Source organism: Argopecten irradians, chromosome 8 (assembly GCF_041381155.1).
Source record: "Argopecten irradians isolate NY chromosome 8, Ai_NY, whole genome shotgun sequence".
Classification (NCBI taxonomy): domain Eukaryota; kingdom Metazoa; phylum Mollusca; class Bivalvia; order Pectinida; family Pectinidae; genus Argopecten; species Argopecten irradians.
The window spans coordinates 20287347-20312573 of NC_091141.1; the positions used below are offsets into that span (position 1 = coordinate 20287347).

The window sequence follows — 25227 nt, forward strand, 5'->3', positions numbered from 1 at the left end:
TACCAAATTTGTTTAATTAAGATGTTGTTTAATCAACTTCTTACATGTATATACTTTAATTAGATTATAGTTTCTGGCTAGAAAGGGCTTATATAGGCATAGCTTGTTGCCCAATCCTTTTGATTGTTTCAATAAAATTGGTTGAAATGAAAATAGACAATGGCAACATAGAATTACCTTTGCCTGTGTTATATGTGATAGATAGCATTCATGAACGGAATGCATGAAGCATGCTTTTGGGTTGGACAACTATCTGTAAATTGACTTTAACCATGTCCACCGACAGTGATGGAAGGATACTTTCTTATATTAATTTAAGCGATATAATAAGGTGACTTTAGTGACTTTTATTGCTAAAAGGACATTTCTGTCCAATGCCTGATGTGGTCAAGAAATGGCATATGAAACTAGACTTGCAATTTAGGCGTTTGTTTGAAAGCGTCTTGCTAAAATGATAATAGTGATTTTCCAGCCTTGTTCAAAACAGTCGGTGCCCCCACAACTTACATTGAAATCAGAGGACCTCTCTAGGGACAATCTTGAATTTATTTATACCTTGTGCAATTTCATTCAACAAGCCAATGAGATTTAGGTGAAATTCTGAAATATTGTTGAAACAAAATCAAAATCAAAATGTAAGTGTAAAACTACAGTGTAGATGATTTGGAAATTTAAAATCAAAAGGGGTGTACAAAAACAAGGTTTTCAGAGCGGAAATTGGAGTTAATGCTGTAGATAAGTATAAAATGCATGGTGAATTAGTAATAAGGAGGAAAACTTGATATGGGATATATACAGACATTCTGTGGATGTTTTATTCTGCATCAATAGAGGATTGAATTCTCTTCATATTCATTGTGTGGGGATTTTATAACGATTTTATTCGTTATTTGGATTTAAAAATTATGGAATATTCCGGCAGGTTGTGTGTTAACATAATTATAGGATTATGCCCGGAGACATATACTCACCCTCATTGTGTAACTCTCCCATAAGTTACCTTTTACTGTCTTATATTAGAGTCTTATATTAGAGTCACATATAAGACATTAAAAGGTACCATATAGGACAGTTACAGGTAATGGTCCCAAAATCCTGGAGTTAAAGTACAGAAACAACAATAGATGACATCACAACTATGTTTTAATTCACTGGTTATAACGTACTTAAAGTCAATGTAATGTTGAAATAGTGTTAAGCGTTTCATTACATATATATGCTTTACTGGCTTTGAATCATTAACAAGCGTGACGTCATAATTGCTCTCAACCACCTGTAATGATGGCTGTTCCATGGGTACGGGCGTTTCCACCAGAACCCGACAAGGGTCTTGTATTCCATGATGTTCCGCGTTTGTTAAACATGCCAATCGGGGATTCACGGCCTTTTACGTATTTCATGCTTCTTTTTCCTGAGACGCTTATGAAAGAAATCATGCGCCATACAAACAGGTAATATTTGACATTTGTTTTGTTCTTTTTACCACTACAGTATATATACTGTATACGTTTTTTCTTCGCTTTTAACATCTAATATTCCATTGATACCACTATTGTTCTGTACAACTATTGAACACATTAGATATAGATCTATCTTCTTTACTGTATCTCTGTTTACAGTATATCATTCCACTGAGCTAACAGTTACTCTTCATAACTAAAAACTGAGAATCTATCTAAAAAAAACTGCATGCGGCTAAGGCAGGTGTTTTCATATTTTCAGGTACGCTCACCACCATATCCAGCAAAATCAACATCAATTTGGGCGCCATGCTAGGGCTCGTTCTTGGAAAAAGATCACTCTGTCGGAATTAAAAGCCTTTCTGTCAATCTTTTTTAACATGAGCATAGTAAGGAAACCATCTATTCCTCACTATTGGAACTCCAGGCTTCCAAGTCAGCGGTCCGATTGGTTTCATCAGACAATGTCAAGAAATAGATTTCAAAATATCTTGAAATTCATCCATATCACGGACTATCAGCAAATGGTTGGAAGAGAGGTAAATAAAATACACCCAAACATTCCCTAGTTATTTACATGTAGTTATAGTATTATTAGTACATGTCTGAAACTGTATTAAAATATCCTTGGTTAAGCCTTCACATGTACCTATCTAACGCGCCAAATCGTCACCATGAACTGCTTAGATTATCTCTATTACCTCACTTTATCACGTGCGGCTATATAGTTATAGGACGATTGTACAAATATTACTAGTAATAATTAATTAGTGTCGTCTGATGATTGGGCAATCACTTCACTTTATTTTTATGAACAAAAAAGGTGGGAAACTCCCATATCTACCCAGATATCAATACATGTCTATGTCATTATTAGTGTAATAACTGGCATCTATATACATGTGCAGTACAACCTTCCTATTTAGGGATCCCATGTGAGGTTGTTATCGTGTGGTATTTTGGCTGTGCGTACATGTTTATTTATTCAGGATTAACAGCATTTCCAAAATGATACCTGTACTGTGCAGAAATTTTATTTTTTTTACATCGATTGCTAAACTTAATACAAATTACTTTCGATGGCCCGGGTGACAGCGCGCGAGGGGTCTTGGAGTGGGAGGAAACCGGAGTGCCCGGAGAAAATCCACGTATCGGGTAGGTGACCTCTGACCTGTTCACGTCCGTGCCTTGGATCGAACCCCGGCCGGCTAGGTGAAAGGCGAGTGACTTAACCACTACACCACCCGATCACCCAATATACATGTACAAAGCTAATAATACCTGTACAATTTCACCATAGTAGTTTATTATGGGATTGCTATTTTGATTTCTTCTATTTCAGCATGCAGCATATGACCCTGCCTCCAGATTTCGACCACTTGTGAATTTCGTCAACAGGCAGTTCCTTCGCTTTGTAATTCCAAAGAGGGAACTGTGCGTTGATGAATCACTAGTGAGCACGAAAGCTCACAGTGTCATGAGACAATACATCCCCTCAAAGGCTGCCAAATACGGCGTAAAGTTATGGTTGTTATGCGAGTCGTCATCAGGGTATGTGCTGCAGATGTCAGTGTACAGAGGCCGACTGTTCGATCCCACTCCACGTGGTGAGCTACAGGGTACCAACGTGGTAGTCCAATTACTACAGGAAGCTTCACTACTTGGTCGTGGTTATCACATCTTTTGTGATAGTTTTTTCACATCAATCCATCTTGGCCATGTACTTTTACAGCACAACACATATTTGACGGGTGAGGATCTAATAAAGATAATTAAACTATTACACAGAATTAATATTGTTTGTTAATAATAACTGTAATTCTGTACTGCAATGTTTACCTACCGTAATCTATTTTAAACTACATGCATATCCTTTAGATAAGGGACGGACCATTATATTGTTTATATATTCGGATTTCTCACAAGTTCCACTTTCACATTTAACTTGTTTCTGTTTTAACTTGATAATTATATCTTTTCGTCAATTTTGTTTTTGTTTTCAGTTGGTTTTTAAGTTATGGAATTAAGAAATCATTAGTAAAATATCATATTTTCGTTTGGTAAAAGGTACACTGAGGAAAACAAGACCAATGCCCTTAACTGTCAGAAATGCTGATCCCCAGCCAGGGGCTGCTGTGTACATGAGGCGAGGCCATTTTCTGTGTGTCGCATCACGCGATAACGAGGGAAAGAAGCCAGTGCGACTTCTGTCCACCGCCCTCCCTGCACAAGACCTTCCGAGTGGGCGGCCAAAACTTATCACTGCCTACAATCGAAATATGGGCGCTATCGATATGGACGATGGTTTGTTAAGTGCCTATGGTAAACAAAGGAAAACTAAAAAAAGTATGGAAAAAGGTCTTCCTTCACATTCTGCACAGAATCATGCTCAATGCATATATTCTTTACAGAGAACACACCACCGACCGCCCGGTGTTAAGTCGACTGCAGTTTATAATGCAGGTCGTCGAGTCATTGTCGGGTCGCGAGCAGCCAGTCGTTCCCAGGCGCGCACGTCGACAGCGTCGTCAGAACTTAGTTCTCCTACCCCGCGGTAAGGAAAGGGACTGCTGTGTATGTTCCTCGCGTGTACGTCACGGTAGGGGGATTCGGCGAAGGAGCAGGACCGTCTGTTCCCTTTGTAACAGAGGCGTACATAGGCAGTGTCTAGAAAGACACAATGCATGTATTGAGATATAGTACGATACTGTGCAGTCCAAAATTAGTGTAAATGTAAAAGGCAATATCTTACTAGTCCAATTATTGGTCTATAGATGGCATACAGGAAAACGATGTAGGATTAAGACGTTTGTATTGCCACTGCAGTTTCTGTAATTTAGATTATTATTGACTATGGTTGATAACTCTGGTGAAAAATACCAGTATCCAGTCGGGCTATATTTTCCCCATTGTAACGTTGTATGACATTCATCATATGTTTTTAACATCTACATATTATATTGGTATTTGTGCCGTAATACCGGTACATATTCCAATCTACTTTTTGTACATGTCCATAGTTATATATTTACACTTGCTATGCTTGGTCACTATACGCTAATACTAGCCGATTTTGTTTACCATAACTGCATGGTAACATTGAACTTTGAACTTGCGTAAGAAAATGTTCTATGCAACGTAAAAGGACTACTTTTTTAAACAAACACATGGCTTTGTTTACATTTTGATGCAACATTACGTGTATATTGTTGTTTTTCATAGAATTTTGGGAAAATGTAAACAATAAATACATGTTTTATATTTATATATGATTCAAACAATTTTTAAATTAACAATTGTATAAAGAAACGGAAAAATATCCCGACCGGGGCGACGTGCTTTCATTTTTGTTAAAAATGATGGGTGTCAAATGTAAACATTACCTCTGTGTCTGTGTTCGTCATACCATATTACGATCTAGTCTTTTGGGTGGACGGGCGTGAGACCTCCTGATAGAGGTCAGTTATAAACATATCCTCTTGTCTTTGTTCTTTGAGAATTTAATCATGTGTATTATAAAACATGCACCGCTAGCTATGATATCTTTCTCAATACGTTCGCATGTGCAAAACGTCAATTATCAAAGACAAAAGTGTGATAAATAAGATTATAAGACTCTTTCATATGTGGATATGAAGGATAGGGATATTCTACCTGAGGATTACAAAATATTGTAAAACCCGAGGCTTGCCGAGAAACTAAATGACATACAGATATGACAAAACATTCTGTACTTACATTGTTTTATTCACTGGACCGTTGCAACCTCCATGAACAATCGCTTGAATATTTAATATAATTGTAAGTACACAGAACAGATGGACATTTCAAGGGGTGCAATGATCGGCTATTAGCTTTATCTGTTATGTGAAGTCATAATTTCGTGTGCCATCGTCCACAGAAAATGGCCTGGTTTCGTACTTGGACGATATTTATTTTTTTTTTATAGATGGCAAATCTCTTGGGATGTTATCATAACAGTGTTATCAAATTGAAAATATATTCATTTTAACATTAGCACCCTCATTGTTGTTAAGTACATTTAAGTCTACTTTTTCCAAATCAGCGTTGTGTAGATTTACTTGTGTATCTTGTTCCTGCCGAAGTTTTTAAATTATACGCAAATAGAACAACAGTGTGAATATCAAAAGTATTCAGCTAAAAAAAATAGTTATGATAATAGTCGATGAATGTATTATGTAATCTCGGTAGTATTTCCTCTTTACCTGAATGATAGGAAACAAACGCAACGCCCGTTTGTGTGTGTTGAGTGCTACATGTTTTGGAAGACTGTGGTATATTTTCGCGTTGTTTTTCCTCGTAATAGCTTCACTCTTTAGTTTCCACTAAAGCATCATGTTGATAACAATGACTAGTACACATCTCTCGGTCACATTGGACAATACAGTCGTCAGTAAAATCGGACAGTCAATGGAGACGTTATTGTATAGTAAGAAAAAAAAATAATGAAAAATAATGAAAAAGATAAAGTCCTTAAAGTCACCTTTTCTATCATGGCAGCAAAATGTACAATTTTGACTGTTTGCATTGATGTCTACTTGAAATTAATTCGTTCTCATCATCTTTGGTTATCCAAGTCGATTGTTTAGTTATTTCATTCTTATAATTATAAATAGTTTTAACTGTTTTTCTTGGAAGTCATCACTTCTTTGAATGATATTAAAAGCATCGCTAATGAAGTATGACGAACAGGGAACAAACAAATAGTTTTAATATTTAGAAGTCGGCCAAAAATCGCATCAGCTGATGAGATAACAAATGGAATTTTAACAATTATTCATCACCTAACAATACACTGTATAAAGAAACTACATTATGTTTATATGACGGTAATATAAAACATTTCAATTTTACAGAATGCAACAAATGGAATTTTAACAATTATTCATCAGCTAACAATACACTGTATAAAGAAACTACATTATGTATATATGACGGTAATATAAAACATTTCAATTTTACAGAATGCTTTTATAGTACATGTAGTTCATTTTGAAGAAAACATAGACCATGTTTTATTGTTCTAGTTTTCCTACAAGCCTAGTTTTCGGAAATGCAAAAATACCTGTAAAGGATAAATAATTCTATGGCGGTTGTCATATCTATGTGACGACCGCCAAACACAATATTGATATTCAAGGACACTGTAAAATATTTTCCTATGTGAACATGTTACACTTCCGTAGAACCCCGATATCCTATACATGTCTTACCAGGATTCGGAAGCCCAATCGGCTGGATGTTTGCTTTCACAAAAGGTGACTAAATGAAATCTTATATTTTCTATTCCTCTCACTTTTTAACGTCTTCCTTGACCTTGCCTCCACTGTGAGGGAGGCACTGGGTTCTGGCCAGACCCTAACTGTTAATAGGACATTAATGTAATCAACCGACCAATCACGGCAACGCATATTATAAGGAAATGCAACACGAATATACTGCAGTCTCCCAAAACAGGCATTCACACACGCAACGCACTGCACACATGGAAAGTCGTCTATAAATGATCCTAGCTGCTGATAGGACATAACGCCCAGCCATCCAACCAGTCAATGGTAAAAACAGAAAGGCAACTGTGAAGGGAGAGTTTATGTTTTAATTAGTTTTTTGATTTAGCAGATTACCCAAGGGGAGGCAATAAATCCAATTGGTATAAATGATTTATCCCCTACTGGGTGGCGTAAAGAGGTGTAGTACCTCTTCGTTATCTCCCAGACATGTCATAACCAATGGGCCTAATCCCGCTTTACAGTATATGTCAGATCGTCATCATGGCTTCATCGGCTACGGAATCTTGATGAGGCTGCGCTACTTGTTGAATTCTTTTGAAACTTTGTTGGGTACATGCATACCACAGTGCCATCAAGTTTTGGACTCCTTCACCATTCTTGCAGTGCTGGCATGTGATGCTGATGAACATTTTTAAAACGTAGTATATGGGGCAGAATGTGCCGCTATAATCTGAATTTGTAGATGCATGTCCGATTTCTAGAGCTAAACATATAGCTTCATCCGACATTTTCTTGAAAGTATCATCATCCACAATGGAGTTCCCTACTTCATTGTTCGCAATGATGTTTTCCCCCAAAAAAAATTAAACACCATTTTTTACAACTAGGATGTGTTTGACAATAGGATCGCTTTCATCATTTAATGACTAAACTGTGCTTCGCATTTGTATTAGAAGCACAGTACAGATTTAGGTATATATAAAATAATGTCACATTTGCAGTGCTGGAATAAAATGACTAGTGATGAAGGCCCACTGGGCCTCTTATTCTGGTTCTTCGTCTACCTGGTCGACGTGTTGAACAATATTTACAATATCTTTTCACAACTGGATATATACACGGGACTGGAAAGTACCCCTGTCCCAATATCGTTTGACTAGCCAACCGTCATACCTATAACTTATACTGCGTCCTGTGTTACGTCCGATACTACCCCAGTGTCGTGTACAGTGACCAGTGTCCTGTACGACACCTCGTGGTAAGCAAAGCAAGCTACACAGGGGTTAACTCAATGAAAATGGATGTTGTCATACATATTTTTTGTATTTTGAGGATGGACTTATGAATATATATGACAGTCATGTAATTTTTTTCAGAAAAAAACGTGATTTGAAAAATTATTTTAAAAATCGGGACATTTACTACAGAGAAAGGGACGACAGTCGCCATTTGGAATTTTATCCCCGCCTCGATTAAAGTTATTTTTTCACAATAGGTTACCTTTATTCCTAGAGTCATAGTCACGCATCTATCCTCCGATAATCCATAATCATACTCATACCATTTCAAAATATATAAACGATGTCTATATATTCAAACGCAATATTTTAATCCAAAATCACCGGCGCTTTCTGACTTGTGACATCGAAAGCAACGTCCTAGTGGAGAGCGATTAGAGTGACTTCCCCTTCAATCTAATTTAAACGTTTTAGTCAGAGATAATCCGATACGTTTGTTTTCGCGGAAAATCGAATATTAAAAAATATCGGAATATTTCTGACTAAACCGATTAAATAACTTAATGATAGGTTATAGAAAGTAATTTTATAGCCTCATGTAGGTTGTTTTATTATGAATTTGAACAGGAGATTAGAATTACAAGTTATTATATGCAAATGAACTAATACCACTGGCAAGGAACATTAATCTTTCCTTATAATGAATCACATAAGTAAGAACAAGTACGTAAAGCCCCATCAATCAATCAATAAACATGTGGGGCAGAGTGGCCTAGGTTAAGCCCTGTCAATCAATCAAGGGGGCAGTGTGCTAGGCTCGGTTGTAAATGGAACCAGGACGTTAAGCTCCATCAATCAATCAATCAGGCCGTAGCCGGCCCAAGCCCGTGTTGAGAAAGGAGGAGGTGAGGTCTCGAGTAGAGGTTATAACCTAAATCTTGACTTAAAACAACCAACAATGTATGAGGCTTTTTTGTTTCCTAGGCTCGGTGATAACCGGGACAAGAACGTTAAGTTCGTTGTTGAAACATTAAAAAAAAGTTAAGCCCCATCAATCAATCAATGTATGGGGCTGGATACTCTGCTCAAAGTCTACGTTTGCGGATTCTAACTTGCGTTGGGATTGAGATCGGCACTGTACAAAGTACTGGTGCTAGAAACTCCTGAATAAGGGGATGTCTGCAAAGGTGTCTGGTGGCGCGCATGTTTTGGGTTGTGTCTGTGTCAGTGTGTGATAGGTCATGGATACGCCAGGTACTCCTGAATAAGGGGTTGCCTGCCAAGGTAGTCTGGTGGCGTGCACATTTTGGGGTTGTGTCTGTGTCCGTGTGTGATAGGTCCTGGATACGCCAGTAGCTCCTAAATAAGGGGTTGCCTGCCAAGGTAGTCTGGTGGCGTGCACGTTTTGGGGTTGTGTCTGTGTCCGTGTGTGATAGGTCCTGGATACGCCAGTAGCTCCTAAATAAGGGGTTGCCTGCCAAGGTAGTCTGGTGGCGTGCACGTTTTGGGGTTGTGTCTGTGTCAGTGTGTGATAGGTCATGGATACGCCAGGTACTCCTGAATAAGGGGTTGCCTGCAAAGGTGTCTGGTGGCGCGCACGTTTTGGGGTTGTGTCTGTGTCAGTGTGTGATAGGTCATGGATACGCCAGGTACTCCTGAATAAGGGGTTGCCTGCAAAGGTGTCTGGTGGCGCGCACGTTTTAGGGTTGTGTCTGTGTCAGTGTGTGATAGGTCATGGATACGCCAGGTACTCCTGAATAAGGGGTTGCCTGCAAAGGTGTCTGGTGGCGCGCACGTTTTAGGGTTGTGTCTGTGTCAGTGTGTGATAGGTCATGGATACGCCAGGTACTCCTAAATAAGGGGTTGCCTGCCAAGGTAGTCTGGTGGCGTGCACGTTTTGGGGTTGTGTCTGTGTCCGTGTGTGATAGGTCCTGGATACGCCAGTAAGGGGTTGCCTGCAAAGGAGTCTGGTGGCGCGTACGTTTTAGGGTTGGCTGTGTACGTTTGTGGATAGGTTGGATACGGGTCCTGAATAAGGGGTTGCCTGCCAAGGTAGTGTGGGCGTGCACGTTTTGGGGTTGTGTCTGTGTCCGTGTGTGATACGCCCTGGTAGCTCCTAAATAAGGGGTTGCCTGCCAAGGTAGTCTGGTGGCGTGCACGTTTTGGGGTTGTGTCTGTGTCAGTGTGTGATAGGTCATGGATACGCCAGTAGCTCCTGAATAAGGGGTTGCCTGCAAAGGAAGTCTGGTGGCGTGCACGTTTTGGGGTTGGGTCTGTGTCAGTGTGTGATAGGTCCTGGATACGCCAGTAAGGGGTTGCCTGCAAAGGAAGTCTGGTGGCGTGCACGTTTTGGGGTTGTGTCTGTGTCAGTGTGTGATAGGTCATGGATACGCCAGTAGCTCCTGAATAAGGGGTTGCCTGCAAAGGTGTCTGGTGGCGCGCACGTTTTGGGGTTGGGTCTGTGTCAGTGTGTGATAGGTCATGGATACGCCAGTAAGGGGTTGCCTGCAAAGGAAGTCTGGTGGCGTGCACGTTTTGGGGTTGTGTCTGTGTCCGTGTGTGATAGGTCCTGGATACGCCAGTAGCTCCTGAATAAGGGGTTGCCTGCAAAGGTGGTCTTGTGGCGCGCACGTTTTGGGGTTGGGTCTGTGTCAGTGTATGATAGGTCCTGGATACGCCAGTAAGGGGTTTCCTGCAAAGGAAGTCTGGTGGCGTGCACGTTTTGGGGTTGTGTCTGTGTCCGTGTGTGATATAGGTCCTGGATACGCCAGTAGCTCCTGAATAAGGGGTTGCCTGCCAAGGTAGTCTGGTGGCGTGCACGTTTTGGGGTTGTGTCTGTGTCCGTGTGTGATAGGTCCTGGATTCGCCAGTAGCTCCTAAATAAGGGGTTGCCTGCAAAGGAAGTCTGGTGACGTGCACGTTTTGGGGTTGTGTCTGTGTCAGTGTGTGATAGGTCCTGGATACGCCAGTAGCTCCTAAATAAGGGGTTACCTGCAAAGGTAGTCTGGTGGCGCGCACGTTTTGGGGTTGTGTCTGTGTTAGTGTGAAATAGGTCCTGGATATGCCGATAGCTCCTGAATAAGGGGTTGCCTGCAAAGGTAGTCCGGTGGCGTGCATGTTTTTTGGGTTGGTCTGTGTCAGTGTGATGCTAGGTAATGGATACGCAGTAAGGGGTTGCCTGCAAAGGAAGTCTGGTGGCGTGTACGTTTTGGGGTTGTGTCTGTGTCCGTGTGTGATAGGTCCTGGATACGCCAGTAGCTCCTAAATAAGGGGTTGCCTGCAAATGTGTCTGGTGGCGCGCACGTTTTGGGGTTGTGTCTGTGTTAGTGTGTGATAGGTCTGGATACGCCAGAGTAGCTCCTGAATAAGGGGTTGCCTGCCAAGGTAGTCTGGTGGCGTGCACGTTTTGGGGTTGTGTCTGTGTCCGTGTGTGATAGGTCATGGATACGCCAGGTACTCCTAAATAAGGGGTTGCCTGCAAAGGTAGTCTGGTGGCGCGCACGTTTTGGGGTTGTGTCTGTGTTAGTGTGAAATAGGTCCTGGATATGCCGAGGTAGCTCCTGAATAAGGGGTTGCCTGCCATGGTAGTCTGGTGGCGTGTACGTTTTGGGGTTGTGTCTGTGTCAGTGTGTGAAAGTTCCTGGATACGCCAGTAGCTCCTAAAATAAGGGGTTGCCTGCAAAGGTAGTCTGGTGGCGCGTACGTTTTTGGGGTTGTGTCTGTGTCAGTAGTGTGAAATAGGTCCTGGATACGCCGATAAGTCCTGAATAAGGGGTTGCCTGCAAAGGTAGTCTGGTGGCGTGCATGTTTTGGGGTTGGGTCTGTGTCAGTGTGTGATAGGTCCTGGATACGCCAGTAAGGGGTTGCCTGCAAAGGAAGTCTGGTGGCGTGCACGTTTTGGGGTTGTGTCTGTGTCCGTGTGTGATAGGTCCTGGATACGCCAGTAGCTCCTAAATAAGGGGTTGCCTGCAAAGGTAGTCTGGTGGCGTGCACGCTTTTGGGGGTTGTGTCTGGGTTGGGGTGTGTGTCAGTGTGTGATAGGTCCTGAATACGCCAGATAGCTCCAGGAATAAGGGGTTGCCTGCAAAGGTAGTCTGGTGGCGTGCACGTTTTGGGGTTGTGTCTGTGTCAGTGTGTGATAGGTCATGGATACGCCAGTAGCTCCTGAATAAGGGGTTGCCTGCAAAGGTAGTCTGGTGGCGTGCACGTTTTGGGGTTGTGTCTGTGTCAGTGTGTGATAGGTCCTGGATACGCCAGTAGCTCCTGAATAAGGGGTTGCCTGCAAAGGTAGTCTGGTGGCGTGCACGTTTTGGGGTTGTGTCTGTGTCCGTGTGTGATAGGTCCTGGATACGCCAGTAGCTCCTGAATAAGGGGTTGCCTGCCAAGGTAGTCTGGTGGCGTGCACGTTTTGGGGTTGTGTCTGTGTCCGTGTGTGATAGGTCCTGGATACGCCAGTAGCTCCTGAATAAGGGGTTGCCTGCAAAGGTAGTCTGGTGCGCGCACGTTTTTGGGTTGTGTTGTGTCAGTGGTGATAGGTTGGATACGCCAGTAGTCTGGGTTCCTCAGTCTGGTGTGATGTGTCTGTGTCAGTGTGTGGATACGCCAGTACTCCTAAATAAGGGGTTGCCTGCAAAGGAATGTGTCTGGTGGCGTGCACGTTTTGGGGTTGTGTCTGTGTCCGTGTGTGATAGGTCCTGGATACGCCAGATAGCTCCTAAATAAGGGGTTGCCTGCCAAAGGTAGTCTGGTGGCGTGCACGTTTTGGGTTGTGTCTGTGTCAGTGTGTGATAGGTCGTGGATACGCCAGTAAGGGGTTGCCTGCAAAGGTAGTCTGGTGGCGTGCACGTTTTGGGGTTGTGTCTGTGTCCGTGTGTGATAGGTCCTGGATACGCCAGTAGCTCCTGAATAAGGGGTTGCCTGCAAAGGTAGTCTGGTGGCGTGTACGTTTTGGGGTTGGGTCTGTGTCAGTGTGTGATAGGTCATGGGTACGCCAGTAAGGGGTTGCCTGTAAAGGAAGTCTGGTGGCGTGCACGTTTTGGGGTTGTGTCTGTGTCCGTGTGTGATAGGTCCTGGATACGCCAGTAGCTCCTGAATAAGGGGTTGCCTGCAAAGGTGGTCTGGTGGCGCGCACGTTTTGGGGTTGGGTCTGTGTCAGTGTGTGATAGGTCCTGGATACGCCAGTAAGGGGTTTCCTGAAAAGGAAGTCTGGTGGCGTGCACGTTTTGGGGTTGTGTCTGTGTCCGTGTGTGATAGGTCCTGGATACGCCAGTAGCTCCTGAATAAGGGGTTGCCTGCCAAGGTAGTCTGGTGGCGTGCACGTTTTGGGGTTGTGTCTGTGTCCGTGTGTGATAGGTCCTGGATACGCCAGTAGCTCCTGAATAAGAGGTTGCCTGCAAAGGAAGTCTGGTGGCGTGCACGTTTTGGGGTTGTGTCTGTGTCAGTGTGTGATAGGTCCTGGATACGCCAGTAGCTCCTAAATAAGGGGTTACCTGCAAAGGTAGTCTGGTGGCGCGCACGCTTTGGGGTTGTGTCTGTGTTAGTGTGAAATAGGTCCTGGATATGCCGATAGCTCCTGAATAAGGGGTTGCCTGCAAAGGTAGTCCGGTGGCGTGCATGTTTTGGGGTTGGGTCTGTGTCAGTGTGTGATAGGTCATGGATACGCCAGTAAGGGGTTGCCTGCAAAGGAAGTCTGGTGGCGTGTACGTTTTGGGGTTGTGTCTGTGTCCGTGTGTGATAGGTCCTGGATACGCCAGTAGCTCCTAAATAAGGAGTTGTCTGCAAATGTGTCTGGTGGCGCGCACGTTTTGGGGTTGTGTCTGTGTTAGTGTGAAATAGGTCCTGGATATGCCAATAGCTCCTGAATAAGGGGTTGCTACCCAAGGTAGTCTGGTGGCGTGTACGTTTTGGGGTTGTGTCTGTGTCAGTGTGTGAAAGGTCCTGGATACGTCAGTAGCTCCTAAATAAGGGGTTGTCTGCAAATGTGTCTGGTGGTGCGCACGTTTTGGGGTTGTGTCTGTGTTAGTGTGAAATAGGTCCTGGATATGCCGATAGCTCCTGAATAAGGGGTTGCCTGCAAAGGTAGTCCGGTGGCGTGCATGTTTTGGGGTTGGGTCTGTGTCAGTGTGTGATAGGTCCTGGATACGCCAGTAAGGGGTTGCCTGCAAAGGAAGTCTGGTGGCGTGTACGTTTTGGGGTTGGGTCTGTGTCAGTGTGTGATAGGTCCTGGATTCGCCAGTAGCTCCTGAATAAGGGGTTGCCTGTAAAGGTAGTCTGGTGGCGCGCGCGTTTTTGGGTTGTGTCTGTGTCAGTGTGTGATAGGTCATGAATACGCCAGTAGCTTCAGAATAAGAGGTTGCCTGCAATTATAGTCTGGTGGCGTGCACGTTTTGGGGTTGTGTCTGTGTCAGTGTGTGATAGGTCATGGATACGCCAGGTACTCCTAAATAAGGGGTTGCCTGCCAAGGTAGTCTGGTGGCGTGCACGTTTTGGGGTTGTGTCTATGTCAGTGTGTGATAGGTCCTGGATTCGCCAGTTGTTCCTGAATAAGGCGTTGCATGAAAAGGCTACAATGGTACTGGTGCATGAAAAGGCTACAATGGTACTGGTGGTCGTGATAAGTGTGTTTCAGATGTATTGTATATTGGTTTGCCTCGGAGTCGGATACTCTCCGTACTGGCAAACGTGCCAGGGGTTGGTTACTACAGTAAAAAGGTATAGGTTCACCGCGGAGCAGGAGACACTGTCCGTCAGAGTCTTATTTACAGTGATAAGTTATGGGTTTACCTCGGAGCGGGACACTGTCCATCCGGTTCGTACTTGCATTTGTGCCAGGGTTTGTGCCGGAGTAGGGACTGAGGTAGTGAAATACCATGGAATAGTACACTCTCATTTTTACGATAGTGATCATTATAGACACTCGTGTATGTAATGAGTTTATGTTGCTGGCTATTTGTGAAACCAGGGTTAGTGGACACGACACTTAACCAGTATCGGGCAAACCGGGCGTGGCTAGGAAGGCAATTAGGACAGAGGTACTGTCTAAGCCTGCCCCCCCCCCCCCCATCCGTCCCGTTGCCCAGGATGGGGGAGGGGAAGCAAACATGTCTTTTTGCCCAATCCCCTTTTTGCCGACTTAAATGGTTTAAAATTCACATTTGAAAAAAAGGGTCCTCTTGCACATTTTCCATACTTCATTTTACAAAATTTTCCGCATTTCCGAAAACGTTCTTGAAAAGCAAGTAATGTTCCATCCTCGATATTCCAGGGGTTCCGATCACTTACGATTTCTACACCCCTGGACTATCTCATAGTAAAACTGGAGGCAACAGAACAGAACATGTAATTTAGTCCTTTGATGTACATCAGAAGAGCCGTATAACGGTACACTGTGGTTGACTGTGTGGCTTTCATGTTAGGCGTCACTCTCTTTGTAGTCTTCAAATGAAATCTTTGCTAGCCTGTGATTGGTCAAATGTTTTCCGCCACTGGCTAGAAATGTGTACAAGGATTTAGTCTGGTTCCGTATTTACATGTATGTAATGATATTATGAGAAAAAAGTATAAACAGTATATATGGTTGTGTGTTGAATTTATCTTCTATTGTGTAAGGACACATAATGTTATATATTTACATTTTGCCACAGCGACTCCCTTTATTCTAATGATTAAATGCAGCCTAGACTTGGAGTAGTAATATCTACATAAATGGATGTGAGTCTTGTTTACTGACACCATATGTTAGTCTGCGCGGGCCAATTGACATTGTAAAGGAATGAACCGGTATGGTTATGAAACTAATAAAAACATCTTTTAAATGTCTGGATAAATGAAAGTAAATTGAAAAGCTATTGAAAAACATTGAAATCTTATTTTTTTTTTTAAATTTTTATAGGGACTATTTTTATCAAATTGTATTTGGCTGTTTAGGTTAAATGGCTGAAGCGGGAAATTCAAATGTTCAACGCATCTAAATTATGTTTGCATTTATTGGAAATATAAATGCAATCTGGATGGCAGATAAATATTCATACGGGCGCTATTCCCTATCTGCCACCCAGATTGCATTTATATTTCCAATAAATGCAATATAACAATCCTTTTATATTGTTAAATAATATTTAGATTTTTTTAATAAAAAAAAAACAATTGATTTGAACTTTAAAAAAAACTAGAAGACAAATCGAATATGATTGTGTGCGTGGGGGGTTGGGGGGGGGGGTTGCTATTGACTTCTGCATGGAGCAAATAGTCTAAATTGAGAGGTTGCACGTTAACATGTAACCGTGACGCTACCCAAATTGGAACACTTGAAGATAATTGTGAAAAATTTCTTATGTGTGCTTGAAACAGATTCCACTTCACTTTCCACAAATAGATGCGTTCAATTTTAATTTCATGATCTAATTACGTGTTAACTCTGTTATAAATATCCCATTACATCTAAATATTACCAAAGTTACCATTCAGCACCTTATTTTTGTTCAGAAGAGTTATTATTAGTTTAGATTGTCGCATATTTTAAGTGTTCCATTTTAGGTAGGCCTAGCGATCCAAATATTGAGTAGCATCACGTTATATTATAGTCCGCTAAACTTGCCTATATCATAAGGGTTTTTTTTTATTTATTTTGTTTTAATTTTGCCTATTATATATTAGGTAGCCAAACAAATAAAAACGCCTAATGATAATATAGGCAGGTTTAGCGACCAACATTATCCAAGGGAGGTAACTGGAACAGTAATTATCACAGTAACGTTAGAATTTTATCAAAGTCATCAATATCCATATGATCCAAAAGGTATGGAAATGTAAATAGTGATAAAAGGGAAATGAAACCATTTACGAATGAATTTACGTGAAAATAAAGGTAAAGTGACTTTTGACTTTTGAGACGATCCCCGAAAAACACCGGATGTACATCTAATCAAGAAAAACAACTCCGGTACGTATACGTATATGTTTCAAGATGGCAGTGAAAAGTTGCAGAAGTTTTGTAAATGGTGCTCCTTGGACTATCTTTGTGCTTTGTGTTCTGTCCTTGGCGAAGTTATGTTCTGGTCTGTCAGATGATCCACAGATGACATTCGACAAACTGTTTACAATGGGAATGATTGCGTATAATCAAGAAGATTGGCAGACGTGCATTCGCAACATGGAACGTGCACAGGACGACTTCAACTTTTATAAACAGACCGTGATTGACTGCAGGGTCAGTTGTAGGAAAAAGTTTGTCTCATCCAAAAGAAATGAGAGATCGGAACAACAGATTATAGATGATTTGACTTTCTTGAAATTTTACGAACAAATTATTTTTGAGTCGGCCTGTATAAGAAAATGCAGAAAATCCATCTTCGGAGAAAGACCAGAAAAAGTTCCCAGAAACACTTTGACGAATTTTGAAAATCGCCTTGCGTACAGCTATTTACAGTTTTGTTACTATAAGGTAATATTCACACGCATATATAATCTACTTATTGGGTTAATTGATAATTAGATATTCCACCACTTGCAATGTCCCATCTGCACTAATGCACATGCATGCATATTACAATCATATATTTACATATGCCCCTATATAGTCAACGAGAGGGTAGTTGCGTTCAAATTAGCGTAAACGCAACGACACATGAATACAAACCCAGAGTAGGATCGGACTACTTCTAGTTCACGCTTCGGTAAGATTTTGCGTCATATGATAATCTAAGTAAACTTAAATTACTTAATTTACATTTTACCTTTTCACAGATGACAGATTTGCTTTGAATTAATAATAAACTAAAAATAGGATTTCGGTCTTCTATTTGTCTTAAGACTGATCCTTAGGCGGCACAGACAATATCATGCTCGTCATTAGCCTACTCGATTGGCCTATTGTATGAAGTGTAAACAAAGTTTCCTCGTTGTCAGATTCAAAATAATAATAAAGAGTTGTTATTAGATCCAATTAAAATGTATTTGACATCAAAACAGAATATGTGTTCAAGCATTGTAACAGTAATAAACAACAAAAAGAATCGATGGTCGAGGCTACAACCGGGGGCTTCCGTCAGGAATGTTTGAGGATTATTCCATAGTTACGTCAGTCACACACCATGCAAACATATCTTGTCTATCATCCGTACAATAAAATAAAAGTCGTGACTATGAAGAATTCAGTCTATCGCGTACGTAGACCGATACATACATTACAAACATTCAGCAGCTCAACAGTCATAACATTTGATCAACAGACTATTTCACAGTTACTTTCCTCGGTTGAAAATCAAATATGGCGGCTCGCTCCACTTCGGACCGCATCACTACCCTGACAATGATATATACCGGTAGTCGTTCTGCCTCGGTTATCTCAATTTTTATTCAAAATGTACATTATTGATATAGTATCAAATTGAAAAAAATAACATAATTTATATATAATTTAAAGGTGTCATTGTTATATTTCAAACCTAACTGCAGCTATAACATTAAACTATCGGAACTATATCTTCGGTCATCCTGACTACCGTAGTTACTTAACTTAGCAGCTATCCCCGTTTTTAAGTTGACGTAAAAGTAGACTTATTTATGTAAATATGAAGATTGAACAGTGTTTTGATTGCGTTAAAGGTGGTATGAACGCAATGGGATACAGACATATTCTACATGTAGCGCTACATTGTCTGTATCCCATTGTGTTCATACCACCTTTAACGCAATCAAAACACTGTTCAATCTCTATGTAGGGACTGTTAGCTAAAATGTTACTTCTAATTTAAATCTTGTTCGAGAGATAAAGGAAATTTAGTGTAAATACTTATTTATGTACATACTACAAACTGTACATGTATACATGTGCACATATTTTTTAGAGATATACAAGTTCACGAAACAATTTCATTTCTGTACACAAGCCTAAGTTTCATTAATATTTCTCAATGTAAAATTACTCTTAGAAAAGCATGAAGTTTAAAAAAGAATTGAAAAAAAAATCTTAAATCATAGAGCTTTCCTAGCTTCTGTAATGCCTTCCTATGGAGAATTTTAAGTTATTGGATGTTCATGAAACTGCCCCGGGCCATGGACAACATATTGATATAATTACTACATGAAAACAGTATAAATGTAGAAAATAAAACAAGAATTCCATCCTCATAGTAGTAACTCATTTGAAGTTTTCATTACTTAAAGGCCCATGACCTTTACGAAATAGCTTTTAATTTTTAATTCTAATTAGAAAATGTAAAACAAGATCGATGACTTTATAGAGTCGCAAAAGTTTTTAAATTACAGTTAATACTACACTGTTTTATCACCTTCTGAAAAATTTAATTCAAATAAATAAAAAGTAAATTTTCATAATGCCGGTTGTCTTATGTTTCCTGCCGTTGCCCTAAATACCGTGCGGTAGTTGACTATCACTGCACCAGAAAGCAAAACAGCGAAATGACTCTCCACTGTTATTTTACATTACGCAGGAAATGTTGCATATTTTTGGTGTTAATTGTAACCTCATCTTATGCTATCGATATAAATTTTCTTATGCTTTTAATGATTTTTAGAAACCTTTCAATTTTGCTCCGGAAAGTAAGTGGGCCTTTAAAGATGCTCCACTTAATTTCCATTGAATTGATATCAATTTGTTTGTAAGAGCTTAATGATTAGGGACAGAATTGGAGATGGGAAAACAACCTTATGCTTGATGTATATACATGTATGTATCAATTCGTCTAAGTTCCGAATCTCCAGGAATCCCAAGGGTATAACATTTGTCTGGGCTTTGCAAGCTGACTGTATTTTTTCTGGTCATATTTATACAAAAATCACTAATCATATTCCAACCTGTTACATGGCTATATAAATATAACTTTTCTTATCACCAAAAAGAAATCACAATCTAATGTAAAAACTGTTTGTTATACAGCTGATGTCATGTGCTTTATTTAACATGCATATATTTATACCATAAATTATATACTATTATTACTAACAGTAATAGTACATATATACATGTATATATAGATTATAGATGTACATGTGTATGTACCGTATTTAATCATATGCTATGTGCCACTCTACCCCAGGCTTTGTAGGGTTGGTAATAGGAGCAGGGCTGGAATGGATTGGATGGCAGATTTTAGCTTGAATTTTACATTTTTTATCTTTTTTACCATGTACGGTACTTAAATGTACTTAAATGTACTCATAATTAACATACGTGGTAGGCTATCTGATCATTTACCCACTGGCTGTTCCTTGTACATGTATATATTTGATAAATCACCCAGACAGGGACCTGAATTAAAGTTGTGTGCATATAACAGTGATTTTACAGGGTATTGGGGGGGGGGGGGGAATTTGTAACAAATTGGAAATTTTTATTTGCAAAAAGAGTGGTTTTGGGGAAAAAGTTACACATTACTGAACATGGTATTATAGGTGATTCGATATTGTAAAATAGTAAACTGTTTCATTTTGTCAAAAGGTGAAGACCATTACAACAGTTTCAGATTAGTTTATTTTTAGATTAAACAACGAGGGGAAAGATTTTCAGGTTCTGTTTGTGTTTTAGAGATTTGATTTTGGAATTTTTCATTGCAATTGGGGAAAAAATTGGGGGGGGGGGGGGGTTCGCATTTGGAATGGGATCGTTTACCGACCCCAGTTATTTAAGCAGAAAAATTGATGTATGATCAATTTAGAAATTCAGCTGCCTATGTTTTGTTTTCATGTTTTATTATATTTACTGGTATTATATGTAAGCCCTGCCCAATCAGAAGGTTGTGTCTTCCTCTATGCTTCACTGGATCAAGATGTGTAAAGGGAGACAACTGTGGTATTCCTATACAGTTTTAAAACCCTTCCAGTTAGTTTATTTTTCACTATATTATCATTACCCCTTGTGTACCATTTAAAACAGTTTCAGGTATTTTTATAGATACATTAACAAAAGCAGTTTGCTTTAACAAATGGATAAAAATCCATTTAACCAAAAGATTGATTTGCTTTTTAAATACTTTCAAAATATATGGTAATTAATATATATTGCAAAAAAGAAAAGAAAAAACAAAAAGGCATTCAAATAGGATTATGGTTAATGATTTTTCTATTATCAGTAATACAGTTGCATATCAATTCTATTTCAATAGCATGAGTAGATTTATAGTGCTAGAATGAATATCAGAACCCTTCAGATTAACACAGATGAATCATGATAGTAAGCAGATGTCATCATATGTTGATTATTGTGATGTCAGTTTGGAGTCGACCCATACAGTCTTCTGATTTTATTAATATGGCTACATGATTAAAAAAAATATGTGCCGTCTTATAAATGAATGGAAGATGCAGACTAAGTTTGCAATAAATCAAAGAAAGAATAAAACTTACATTTTCTGCTGACTTGACATTTTCCAGAAGCTGCTCCCATGTCCTGCTTGTCTAGATCACAGTTTGCAACACTAATGATCTTAACACACTTGTAAAATTCTAAACAATTTGATAAGTAAAATACAACAAAACTGTTAAAAGAAAGACAAGAAAAAATAATTTTGCAGTTTGCACAAACTGGGTTTTTTTTTCCTGAAGACTTTGCTGTAACTCATATCATAACCAATTTTTAAAAGATCTGCCATGTGGACATGGGCTGGCTGTGCGAGTGACGCTAAAGGTCAAGTTGTCAGGAGAAACAAAAAAAAGACATATTTTTAAAGCTGCAATGTAACAAAGCAAGGCCAAGGTGATGTCACAATGTACATGTCTGCATGGCATAAAAAGTGGATGATATAGCATTTTCTTTATTTTTCAATAGGACTTTTGTACCTTTCATAGGAGTTGATGGGAATTTGGATAGAGGGAAGATTAAACTTACTGTTAAAGCTTGGATAGAATGGATAGAGAGAAGAATAAACTTACTGTACTGTTAAAGTTTGAATAGAATGGATAGAGAGAAGAATAAACTTACTGTTAAAGTTTGGATAGAATGGATAGAGGGAAGATTAAACTAATTGTTAAAGTTTGGATAGAATGGATAGAGAGAAGTATAAACTTACTGTTAAAGTTTGGATAGAATGGATAGAGGGAAGAATAAACTTACTGTACTGTTAAAGTTTGGATAGATAGAATGGATAGAGAGAAGAATAAACTTACTGTTAAAGTTTGGATAGAATGGATAGAGAGAAGAATAAACTTACTGTTAAAGTTTGGATAGAATGGATAGAGAGAAGAATAAACTTACTGTTAAAGTTTGGATAGAATGGATAGAGAGAAGAATAAACTTACTGTTAAAGTAAGGATAGAATGGATAGAGAGAAGAATAAACTTACTGTTAAAGTTTGGATAGAATGGATAGAGAGAAGAATAAACTTACTGTACTGTTAAAGTTTGGATAGAATGGATAGAGAGAAGAATAAACTTACTGTTAAAGTTTGGATATAATGGATAGAGAGAAGAATAAACTTACTGTACTGTTAAAGTTAGGATAGAATGGATAGAGAGAAGAATAAACTTACTGTTAAAGTTTGGATATAATGGATAGAGAGAAGAATAAACTTACTGTTAAAGTTTGGATAGAATGGATAGAGAGAAGAATAAACTTACTGTTAAAGTTTGGATAGAATGGATAGAGAGAAGAATAAACTTACTGTTAAAGTTTGGATAGAATGGATAGAGAGAAGAATAAACTTACTGTACTGTTAAAGTTTGATAGAATGGATAGAGAGAAGAATTAAACTTACTGTTAAAGTTTGGATAGAATGGATTTGTATAAATGGATAGAATGGATAGAAGAATAAACTTACTGTTAAAGTTTGGATAGAATGGATAGAGAGAAGAATAAACTTACTGTTAAAGTTTGGATAGAATGGATAGAGAGAAGAATAAACTTACTGTTAAAGTTTGGATAGAATGGATAGAGAGAAGAATAAACTTACTGTTAAAGTTTGGATAGAATGGATAGAGAGAAGAATAAACTTACTGTTAAAGTTTGGATAGAATGGATAGAGAGAAGAATAAACTTACTGTTAAAGTTTGGATAGAATGGATAGAGAGAAGAATAAAACTGTACTGTTAAAGTTTGGATAGAATGGATAGAGAGAAGAATAAACTTACTGTTAAAGTTTGGATAGAATGGATAGAGAGAAGAATAAACTTACTTACTGTTAAAGTTTGGATAGAATGGATAGAGAGAAGAATAAACTTACTGTTAAAGTTTGGATAGAATGGATAGAGGGAAGAATAAAACTTACTGTTAAAGTTTGGATAGAATGGATAGAGAGAAGAATAAACTTACTGTTAAAGTTTGGATAGAATGGATAGAGGGAAGAATAAACTTACTGTTAAAGTTTGGATAGAATGGATAGAGGGAAGAATAAACTTACTGTTAGTTAAAGTTTGGATAGAATGGATAGAGAGAAGAATAAACTTACTGTTATAAAGTTTGGATAGAATGGATAGAGAGGATAAAACTGTTAAAGTTTGGATAGAGAGAGAAGAATAAACTTACTGTTAAAGTTTGGATAGAATGGATAGAGGAAGAATAAACTTACTGTTAAAGTTTGGATAGAATGGATAGAGGGAAGAATAAACTTACTGTTAAAGTTTGGATAGAATGGATAGAGAGAAGAATAAAACTTACTGTTAAAGTTTTTGGATAGAGAGAAGACTGTAAGTTGGATAGAATGGATAGAGAGAAGAATAAAACTTACTGTTAAAGTTTGGATAGAATGGATAGAGGGAAGAATAAACTTACTGTTAAAGTTTGGATAGAATGGATAGGAGAGAAGTAAACTTACTGTACTGTTAAAGTTTGGATAGAATGGATAGAGAGGAAGAATAAACTTACTGTACTGTTAAAGTTTGGATAGAATGGATAGAGGGAAGAATAAACTTACTGTTAAAGTTTGGATAGAATGGATAGAGAGAAGAATAAACTTACTGTTAAAGTTTGGATAGAATGGATAGAGAGAAGAAATAAACTTACTTACTGTTAAAGTTTGGATAGAATGGATAGAGAGAAGAATAAACTTACTGTACTGTTAAAGTTTGGATAGAATGGATAGAGAGAAGAATAAACTTACTGTTAAAGTTTGGATAGAATGGATAGAGTTTGGATAGAATAAACTTACTGTACTGTTAAAGTTTGGATAGAATGGATAGAGGGAAGAATAAACTTACTGTTAAAGTTTGGATAGAATGGATAGAGGGAAGAATAAACTTACTGTACTGTTAAAGTTTGGATAGAATGGATAGAGAGAAGTATAAACTTACTGTTAAAGTTTGGATAGAATGGATAGAGAGAAGAATAAACTTACTGTTAAAGTTTGGATAGAATGGATAGAGAGAAGAATAAACTTACTGTACTGTTAAAGTTTGGATAGAATGGATAGAGGGAAGAATAAACTTACTGTTAAAGTTTGGATAGAATGGATAGAGAAAAATAACTATAGAGAAGATAGAGGATAAACTTACTTACTGTTAAAGTTTGGATAGAATGGATAGAGGGAAGAAATTAAACTTACTGTTAAAGTTTGGATAGAATGGATAGAGAGAAGAATAAACTTACTGTTAAAGTTTGGATAGAATGGATAGAGAGAAGAATAAACTTACTGTACTGTTAAAGTTTGGATAGAATGGATAGAGAGAAGAATAAACTTACTGTTAAAGTTTGGATAGAATGGATAGAGAGAAGAATAAACTTACTGTTAAAGTTTGGATAGAATGGATAGAGAGAAGAATAAACTTACTGTACTGTTAAAGTTTGGATAGAATGGATAGAGAGAAGAAAAACTTACTGTTAAAGTTTGGATAGAATGGATAGAGAGAAGAATAAACTTACTGTTAAAGTTTGGATAGAATGGATAGAGGGAAGAATAAACTTACTGTTAAAGTTTGGATAGAATGGATAGAGAGAAGAATAAACTTACTGTTAAAGTTTGGATAGAATGGATAGAGAGAAGAATAAAACTTACTGTTAAAGTTTGGATAGAATGGATAGAGGGAAGAATAAAAACTTACTGTTAAAGTTTGGATAGAAATGGATAGAGAGAAGAATAAACTTACTGTTAAAGTTTGGATAGAATGGATAGAGAGAAGAAATAAACTTACTGTTAAAGTTTGGATAGAATGGATAGAGAGAAGAATTAAACTTACTGTTAAAGTTTGGATAGAATGGATAGAGGGAAGAATAAACTTACTGTGGAAGTTTGGATAGAATGGATAGAGAGAAGAATAAACTTACTGTACTGTTAAAGTTTGGATAGAATGGATAGAGAGAAGAATAAACTTACTGTTAAAGTTTGGATA

The 25227-nt window shown here is 38.8% G+C and overlaps 3 protein-coding genes across 5 annotated transcripts in view; 2 read left to right on the forward strand and 1 right to left on the reverse strand.

Annotated features, from left to right (window-relative positions):
* Positions 1-1251: 1251 nt before the first annotated feature.
* On the forward strand, positions 1252-4164 carry LOC138328816 (piggyBac transposable element-derived protein 4-like). Its single transcript, XM_069275549.1, has 4 exons — positions 1252-1451; positions 1723-1999; positions 2803-3211; positions 3528-4164. Exons 1-4 carry the CDS (start codon positions 1279-1281, stop codon positions 4016-4018), a joined length of 1350 nt encoding a protein of 449 aa, XP_069131650.1. The 5' UTR covers positions 1252-1278; the 3' UTR covers positions 4019-4164.
* Positions 4165-11900: 7736 nt separating this feature from the next.
* Positions 11901-14839, reverse strand: LOC138329785 (uncharacterized). Its single transcript, XM_069277079.1, has 3 exons — positions 14734-14839; positions 12753-13305; positions 11901-12411 (listed from the first exon to the last, which is right to left on the reverse strand). The coding sequence occupies exons 1-3, from the start codon at positions 14837-14839 to the stop codon at positions 11901-11903; spliced, it is 1170 nt and encodes a 389-aa protein (XP_069133180.1).
* A 2065-nt stretch (positions 14840-16904) lies between these two features.
* Positions 16905-25227, forward strand: part of LOC138329630 (prolyl 3-hydroxylase 1-like) — a 46000-nt gene continuing 37677 nt past the window's right edge. For all 3 annotated transcript variants that reach the window (XM_069276730.1, XM_069276733.1, XM_069276731.1), the window contains exon 1: positions 16905-17392. In XM_069276730.1, the coding sequence (XP_069132831.1) occupies positions 16916-17392 (477 nt within the window). In that variant the 5' untranslated portion in view covers positions 16905-16915. The remainder of the gene's footprint in view (positions 17393-25227) is intronic.